The 9,235-nt window shown below is 52.0% G+C and overlaps 1 protein-coding gene across 2 annotated transcripts in view; it reads right to left on the reverse strand.

Annotated features, from left to right (window-relative positions):
• Positions 1-8,661, reverse strand: part of ADGRA2 (adhesion G protein-coupled receptor A2) — a 63,575-nt gene extending 54,914 nt beyond the window's left edge. The window contains exon 1 of one of the 2 annotated variants that reach the window (XM_006258392.4): positions 8,375-8,661. In XM_006258392.4, the coding sequence (XP_006258454.2) occupies positions 8,375-8,604 (230 nt within the window). In that variant the 5' untranslated portion in view covers positions 8,605-8,661. The remainder of the gene's footprint in view (positions 1-8,374) is intronic. The other variant, XM_019491474.2, reaches the window with a different exon arrangement.
• Between the last annotated feature and the right edge of the window lie 574 nt (positions 8,662-9,235).

The following is a 9,235-nucleotide window of genomic DNA, read 5'->3' on the forward strand; positions in this document are numbered from 1 at the left end:
TGTTTTAATTGGGCTGCGATGTTTTCCTATCTGTATTGTCCGGCACAAAAGCCTGCTAGAAAGCGGAGGATTCACAGTCAGGACTCTTGGGTTCTTCCTCTGGCACAGACTCACTATGTGACCACACTCTCTCCTTCCCACCATGGCTCTGCTTCTCTGCCTTCCCATCTCCTGGCTCAGCACGTTCAAGCACAGACCTTAGCCCCTCTAGGGCCATGGACACACACACACACACCGGTTAATGCGTGTCCTGATTTCAGAAAGTTGTGAGCACCAAACACAGCCCCTCAAAGCAGCGCTGCCCGAACCAAACAGTACCACATTGACCGCTGCGCAAAAAGGGGCAATTTCCCTCATGCTTTCCAACCCATGCCTTTCAATACAGAGCCTGCTTGCCTGCCCGTAGAGGCCATGGCCATGGTTTATCCCAGAGCTCCAGCATGGAAACGTGCCCTGGGAAAGCCTTGCTGTGCCTACGTTGAGCAGATGGGCGCTTGCAAGCACGAATAAGGACTAAGGAGGAGGGGGCTCGGGCAAGCAGAGGCGGCAGGGCTCCAAGCTCTCGAGGAACAGAGTGCAGCCAAGTGCTTTCCAAATGTGCTGGCTGATGCCCTGGGTGGCTGAGGACTGTCAGATCTGGTTGCCAGCTATAGGAAGCTGAATCAAGTTGCAAAAACCCCTCGCTTGGCCTTAATCTACTGCCTTCCCCACCTGAATCTGGAGCATGAAGCCTCAGCTGCCAGCTCAAGAGCTGGGTGCAGCATCTCGTGGGAGGGGACTGATGGGCACTGCCACAACACCAGCTCCCTCCACAGCTGTCCCAGCAAGAGGCTCCATGCAGCCACCAAGGCAGCATCTGATCCAGATACCAGCGATGCTCAGCAGCCTCGGTGTGCACAGAATTGCAGGAAGTGGGGCTCAAGGGGACCTCCAGGAACTCCAGCTGTGGCTGGGTCAAACACGCCTCTACCAGCCTGGACAGAGGAGCATCTAAGCAAGTCTTCAAAACCCCCAGCACTGAGACTCCACTGCCTCCCCGGGCAGCCAGCTGCAGGGCTTCAACACCCAAACAAGAACGTGCTCTCTAGGATCCCATCCAAATCACCTCTCCCAGAAATCAATTCTAATTTCCCCTTGCCCCTCTCCAGTGCCCAGGCAGGGCAATCGATTGCCACCCCCTTAGGAACAGTCTCGGGGATTAGAAGACTTATGGTCTCCCGTCAACCTCCTCCTCTTCTCTAAACAGTTGTGGTCTGCTCCTCACGGCTGTGGCTCCTCCATGCCCCAGTCCTCCTGGAACCACGGCAGCAAGGCACAGCTCCAAGGGGCTGGGGACCACCGCGGGAAAAGGCCGATCCTGCATCCACTCAGTGTGCCAAAGCAAAACGCCCCTGCTTGCTCCACCCAGCAGCAAAGGGCTGGAGAATAAACTCCCAGAGCAATGCAGCTTCCAGCTGGGCTGTTTGTTTATGCAGAACAAGGGCATTTTTCAACCCTCTGGGGGAATCCCCACATCCAGAGAAGGCCAGGAAACCACCTCCCGGCTGATGGAGAGGACTGGGAATGGGACTGGGTCCATGGGCCTGGAGCGAACGCCGGAGCCAGGAGACCGCGGACTGCATCTGACGCAGAACTCTCTGCAGACTCCCACTTCCTCCAGCCCCTCTTCCCACACCGGGATTTATCCGAAACACACGGGGCAGGAAATGTGTGCAGATGGAGAAGGCAGCATCTTCCCAGTGCTGGACTGCTCCTCCCTCCCATTCAACTGCTGCTGGAGCTGCTGGCTTGTCACCTTCAGCAAGTCTCTTCCCCTTCTTGCTTAGCCCACCTCGGAGAAGATAAGACCACCAAAGGGGCTGCGCACAAGCAGAGAGGACTCGTCTGCCCCTGCCAGGCACCACCACAGCTTGGGCTGAACCCAAACCTGGGAAGTCAGGAGAGGACACGACTCGCTGGACATTTCTGGACAGAACCTCCAGCCCAGCACAATTTTATCAGCTTGTGCTCAAGCTCATTAGGCACATCTGTCATCTTAGGAAGGAGCCCCTGGTCTCCTTCCTGCTGTCCTAGAGACTGGAAAACTTCAGCAAACCCATCTCAAGTTGAACACATCTACTTCAGAAAGGGTTTAGGTTGGTCTCACGTGAGTCAGGGCAGTCACGGCCCCCAACACTTTGTGACCAAGTGGAAGCTTGTTCAAATACATTTATAATGGCCAGTCACTGTGGACTAGCCTGCCTTGCACCTCCCTCCAAGGTTTCCCACCACTTTGGCCTGCTTCATAACCTTGCCCTGTTGATGCTGAGAGCAAACTGGGAGCCCTACAGAATGAACCATGCACTATACACACATGCTCCCATCTATGCACACTCACACCTACCACTTTTCTAACTCTAGCTCTCCAGCCTGGCTGAGATTAAGTCGGCGCAAGAGCCACAAAGGTCCCTCTACTTGGAAGACTCAATTATTTTTTCAAAGAGGGAAAGAAGGAGAAGAAAGAAAAAGCTGCCAGAACTGCAGCCCAATAAATAACAAATAAAAGGCTGAAAAGGGTTTCAGAAAGAAACCATCTGCGGGGCCCAGGATAAACAGGCCTTGGAGAGGGGAGTTCAAGTAGACCTGGAAATTGGTCATAAGACGAAACCCTATATTCCCCCCAGACAATATGTAATTTCAGTGCAATCAAGCTGTGCGTATAAATGAGGCCTGCTCTAGAATTCCACATCTGGAAGAGGTTTGGACTCCTGCGTGTGTGACAGCAGGGTTGGCTATGGCCTAACACGGCTATCTGTGTCTTGTTAAGAATTCAGTACTTTTTCCATTAGGCTATTAGCACAGAGGTCATTCAGAGGGGGAGGGAATTAAAACCTTGTTAATACATGTCTGAAAGGGTCCTGTCACCTCATAGTGACTTTGGACAGATGTCATAAACTTTGCAGGGGGCTCAACCACAGCTGCCTTCTCTCCCCGCCCACATGTAAAGATAGGGTGAAGCAATGCTAGAGTGAGCCGAGTAATTTCTTCCCCCAGCAAAAGAATGCAGCTTACTCTATCAAGGTAGTGCTCGATCCATAAATTAGTCACAACTGCCCTTATATTAGAAGTCTAATTGTGCCCTTCCCCACCCCGGCTTCGGCAGACAGGTAAAGAAACATTAGCCCTGGTCTGGAAGTTTAGACCTGGGACCAACGCAGATTTTTTTCTACTGGTTCTAAAAGTCAGGCACCAGATCTATGAATTATTCCACATATGCAGAGGAACATTTGCCAAAGCTCAACAAGATTTTTTAACCCGTCCAACCACAGAGTCCCAAAACACACAGAGAGGAAAGGAACCACCTCTGGTTTGCTGTGCATGGTTGGACAGAACTTAACGCATGGGCACAAGAGCAGCAGCTGGTATCTTATTTTAGCAGATACTGACAGATCCAGCACTATTATCAGACTGGCTCCTCTAGAGTGAGTGTGTTACCTCTGCAGAAGTGAGAGGAAACCCACTTTCAGAAGGAGGGAGCCATCTGGTTCTGGGGAAGAGATGTACTGTCCTGGTGGGACCACACTCCTCCATCTAGAAACCTTGCCACTGCAGATCTGCCTGTGCTGTTTTTACCCCCCGGAGCAGCAGCAATGCATCCAAAATGAGCCACTTAGCATCTTGGGAGGTTCCTCCTGAACAGGGAAGTCCTCATCTTCCTGCCTGCCCTGTTCTGGGTACAACACTTAAGATTTAACTTGGGTCTAAATGTGGGTGGGGCCAAACATGTTTGAGACAGGGGAAGCAGGAGGGAAGCAAAGAGAGAGAAACCCCTATGCAGGCTATCTGCCAGCCACCGTTCACGCTTATGCCTGGGAATAGCAAAACCTCTCCTCTCCCTGCACCTTTTTCCCCAGCCTCTGTCCATCGCCTTTGGGTCCCTGCTCCCGAAGAAGAGCATCAGTTCAAGCAGGTTTCTAATGGCTGGATGCTACAGCAGTAGCTTTACTGCAGTAACACACAACAGCTCTAACCAGGCCTGTGTCCTGTACCTGCAGATGTCTGACTCCAGGGAACAGGGTTTCTTTGGGAAGAGGACTGAGCCAAGACATGAAGAAAGCTGTGAAGCTGAGACTGCTGCAGGTAGTTGAGGCCTGAGCTCCCTTGATTCCTGCAGCCTTTGATGGGCTTGGGCCAGGCTGAGCATCTCAGCAGATCAAGCCCTTGGTGCTGCCATTTTTCTGCAGCTGCAATGACACGCTTGCGGTCTCTGCCTGTGACTGCCTGCCAGTCACACACAGAAAGGGACAACTTCTAGCCAGTGGCAGAGCAGACAGTTCCCAGCTCTCAGCCTCCCCTGGTCCCAGAGCTGCGCCTTTCTCAACAAATCAATTCGATTTTTTCTTTTTTTTCCAGAGAGGTTTCACCACCTGGAGTTAATTTCTGCAGTTAAACCTCATCTGCTGGCAGCTCATTGGCTTTAGCTCTAACTGTGAAACAACAATACTCAAGGGGGCAGGGCTGGGAGAGGAGCTGGGAGGAAGAGAAAATTAGCTGCAGTTTTCCTGAACAGAGGGTTTTCCCCAAGGATCGGCTGACCACTATGGTATTAGTTCCACATAGAAAGAGTTGAAGCGTACAGCCTGGTCTTTCCATCCACACTGTGGGCTCTAAGGCAGTGTAAGCTGGACCCTGCACCAGTCTAGCCTGAAACACTGGGCTGGACCCCATCACATCAGCTCCCAAATATCTTCCGAGGGGACTTTGCCACTGGGCCTGGCATTTTCTTATCTTGGCAACTCTTACCAGGCATGTCGATACACTGCGGGTGACCTGCTCCTTCTGCTTATTCCCCCATCCCCTGCCTCCTGGCATCACCAACTGGCTGTGGGGCACAAGGGAACTGCGTGACCAGCGAGAAGGACTCTCACTTGGGAAGAGAATAAATAGCAACAGCTGTGGAGGCTCTGCCTGGTCTCCATCAAAACTTTCCTTGTGGTTAAAAAAAAAAAGAGAAATGGAGGAGCTGAATGATCGGGACTTTTGCAACACAGCAGACCACATTCTTCCAGTAGGTCCTACCTAAACACCCACCTGAATGTTCCCTGATAAGACTCCCCACCACAGCTTCAGCTCAAGCAGGCTGCTTCTCTATAGACAGCAAAGAGGGGGTCCGAGAGCTCAGGGAACAAGTTCACATGTTTCTGCATGTACCACCCTGCCCACCCCCATGGACATAACCCATCAGCACAGCACAGGGATCACCTCCGGCAAGGATACCTTACCCAGGCACAGATGCCAGGCAGAACCGCTAGCATTTTCCAATTCAGTGCTAACGTTTTCCAATTTTCAGGCCAGCATTTGGGCCCTGTGTTTAAGTGCTGAGTGCACAAAACAGACCCAGACATTTCTCATAAAGAACCAGTTACTGTTTAGGAATTAAAGACCCTCTCTGGGGAGTTAGTCAAGCCTTTGTTCATGGATCTTACTCATCAGATTCCTCAGAAGGGGAAGTAATTTTTCAGCAGTGCACTTCATCAAGAAATGTGCAGCTCTTCCTAGTGACTTGCGGGGCCCAAACAATTCTGCTATTAAAGTCAAATGGAAGACCACGCCAAAATGTCCTTGCAACCCAGTGGTCTCCAAGGAGGCTACACACCGATGAAAAGCCTCTGGTTTTGATTTTTCCATCTGGAAAAGGTTTAAAATAAATCACATTGAGCGTAGGGAGGAAAGTCTGGGGTCACCGCATATTTGTAGGTTTCTGCCTGCGTCTGTAGGTTTCATGTCACATTTTAGTGGTGTCTTGTAGTACTCTAATGTGCGCGGCGCCCCCAGTCCAGCCTCACTACTTTGCATCGTGAGCTCCAGCTGTCGGGCCTTATCAGCAATAAGCTTGTCTCTCAAACAGCCAAACGAAGGAAAATTAGCGGCCATGGGAACTTTAGGTCACCAACAGATGTCTTCAAAAAGGCCCTTTCAGCTTCTGCAGTCACTTCCACTCAGTGTCCTCTCCCACCCTGAAAGCATTTCAACACTATGCTAATGAAGCCATGTGGCCCTACACTCAAGCCCCTGGCCAGCAAAGCATGTAACCACATGCTTAAGTCCATCTATCTACTTTCAGCAAAAGAATTAAGCGCATGCTTAAGTTAAATCACCAGCTTACACATTTTGCAGAGCAGAGATGAGCTGCTGAACCAGGCCCTTGGGAAAAGGCAGGCAAGTAGTGAAAGTGCTGCACCCAGGAAGAAAAAGGAGTATAAAGCACTTAAATCTGGAACAGAAAATACGGAGGAGAAAGATAATCTCCAATAAGTGGGGGAAGTTATCCCACATCCTAACAGAGTATCCAGGTTAGTAGAGAGATGGTAGGGCATGGCGCCACCCTCTTATACAGTAGTATAGGTTATTATACAGATGCAGTTAAAAGGACAGAAAGGAATATTGCATCTGGGAGCACATGCCGGGGTAGGCGTCAGTGATGCATTTCCTGGGCTTTAGTGTTTTGCGAGCACTTACAAGGCTATTGTTGCTGCTGCTCTTACAGCTTTAATTTCTGTTCTGTGGGACAGTTTTCACAATCACCAAACACGTCTGCAGGTACGTAGGCCACACACACCCTGATCACGTACTCAGAAGGGACGGCTCGTTTTGGATGCATCTCAAAAGGGTCGATGACAAAATGCTCAACACCCACTCTCTGCAAACAGGGCTTGGCTTGGTCCTCTCTCACCTCCCTGAGCGCCCAGTCCAAATGCAGGCAGACAAGGTTGCCTGAAGAAGGGCGATTGTGCCCGAACGCTTGCAAAGAACAATTTTTTACAACTGGTTAATTGGTCTAATAAAAGATATCACATATATCCAAAGAACCTTGGCTGCCCGTGTCCTTAGACCAACACGGCTATAACCAACACCCCAGTCCAAACCCATGCACATAAGACCGGGATGTAAAAATGACTGGCTTCTTTCTTAATTAAAGCAAGCAAACAAACCAACCCATCAGCACAGCACTAAAAACTAACAGGGTCAAAAACAAACACACAGAAGAGCACTTCCAAGTTTTTTCCAAACATCCGGCTCAAAAAAGGAGCTTTCTACCTGCTTCCAGGCAAAGGGACAACTCCCAGCCAGCACATACAGTTAAACATACACATTAGCCATTTCAAGGCTGGAGTCTAGACCCAGCCAAGACATTGTCTAACGTTTTCTCTGATCTAAACGGTGGATTGCAAGACCTTTTAAATGGGGGTTCAGTTCACAGGTCTCTTTCCTTGCCCTCCCCAGCCCCCACACATGCAAGAAAATAAGCAGGCAAGAAAATAAGGTACAGGACTTTTAAACATTCCCTAATTTAGAGGGATGCCATCAAGCCAAATCTGACAAAAAAGATCACTTTTGTGAGAAGCTTTTATAAATCCTAGAACCTGGGTCTGAGTCTTTGTTTTGTTTTTTTAATAATTAAAAAGAACATTTATTTCCAGAGGAATCACTTCTTTTTAGTTCCCCCAAGAAAACCCCCCCGCTCTAAATTATGCTGACAGCTCAACAGGCGTGAGAAAATACAAGAGGGAAACTCAGTCTATAAACCACTGGAACTGACTGTGTGAGTTTTCAGTCCAGGTCCATACTAGAAGCCTTTGCTGATATATAATGCTGGCAAGGGGGTGCATTGTTTAATGACATAGCTATGCAGGCCAAGGCCCTCATTTCAATGTGGCGATGCCCAGCAGAAGAACGTTATATACTGCAATACTGACAACCTTTTTCTAGCGCACTGGGTCATAGTCTGTGCACTGAAATCAGACAAATGTCAACACAGAGCCTCCGTGGTGACAAGAAAATCACATACGTCACTGCTTTCAGCTTTGTTCACCTGAATCATTACAGCTCTTGTGCCAGCTAAAATGCCCGTGGCCACTTTCCACGGGCCAGATGCAGGTGTGGATCCCGAACGCAGGAGCTCAGCCGCAGCACTGGGGCAGCGAGCAAGGGAGGGACTGCAGGATTTCCTTCAGTGCCAGCGTCCAGTTAAAGGCTATCAAGGTCACGCAGCAGGCCTGATGCGGGCCCCCAGCCAACGCCTGTCAAAAGCCACAGGCCTCTGTCTACCCGCTTCTTTGAGCTGGACCCATATAAAGACCCGAGGGCGACAGCCGTGCACACCTGGCGATGCCCCGCACCCACCGAGCCACAGAAAGTCACGGCTGGAAGGGACCTCAGGAGGTCATCTCTAGTGCAACCACCATGGCAACCCGCAGCCCTCTTGGGAAGTGCCAGACAAGGACAGCACTCCTGCCAGGCAGGAAGCCCCCGGGACAGGGGTGGCCAGGCTGGCGCTTGCCTCTGCCGCGCGGCAGGGCAGGCAGGAGCGGGGCCGGGCGCGGGCGGTACTCACAGTGTGGCGGTGGCGTTGGGCAGCAGGCTGGCATCGGGCGGGTGCGGCAGGTCCTGGCCGCTGCAGACCACCCTGCGGCGGGCGGCGCCCGGGATGCCCAGCGCCTTGGGCCGCTCCCCCGCGCACTTGCAGGCGCGCACGGGCACGGGGCAGGCGGCGGCGCCCGGCAGCGCCAGCACCAGCACCGGCACCACCGCTAGCACCAGCACCCGCACCCCCGGGCCGGGCATCCTGCCGCCGCCACCGCTCCCGCACCCGCTCCGCCGCCCGCGGCATGGGACGCACCGGGGCGGGGGCCGGGATGCTCCGCCGAGCCCGCACCAGCGCCGCCCCGCGCCCGCCCCCGCCCTCGCCCTCGCCCTGCACCGCCCGCCCCGCGCGCGTGTCTCTGTGTGTGTGTGTCCGCCCGGCCGGGGACGCGCCACTGCGGGCCACGGGCTCCGGCATCGCCCCGGGGCACCCTCCCTGCCCCGACCCCCCCACCGCAGCGGGACTCTGCTTCCTTCTGCTCGTTACAAATATGTCTGTGTGTGTCTGAGCATGTATGTATATGTATAGGCGTGTGCGTGTCTAAGTGTGCATGTGTATGTGCATGCATGTATGTATATATATAGGCGTGTGTGCGTGTGTATGTATAAGTGTGTGTATGTGTATGTACAAGTGTGTGTGCATGCATGTATGTATATGTATAGGCATGTGCGTGCATGTGTATATCTATGTGTATGTGCAAGTGTATGTGCACATGCATGTGTCTGAGCATGTATTTATACGTACAGGGGTGCGTGCATGCATGAGCATGTATATGCACATGCATGTGTCTGAGCATGTATGTATATGTACAGGGGTGTGTGCATGCATGAG

This window comes from Alligator mississippiensis, chromosome 7 (genome assembly GCF_030867095.1).
Source record: "Alligator mississippiensis isolate rAllMis1 chromosome 7, rAllMis1, whole genome shotgun sequence".
Lineage (NCBI taxonomy): Eukaryota > Metazoa > Chordata > Crocodylia > Alligatoridae > Alligator > Alligator mississippiensis.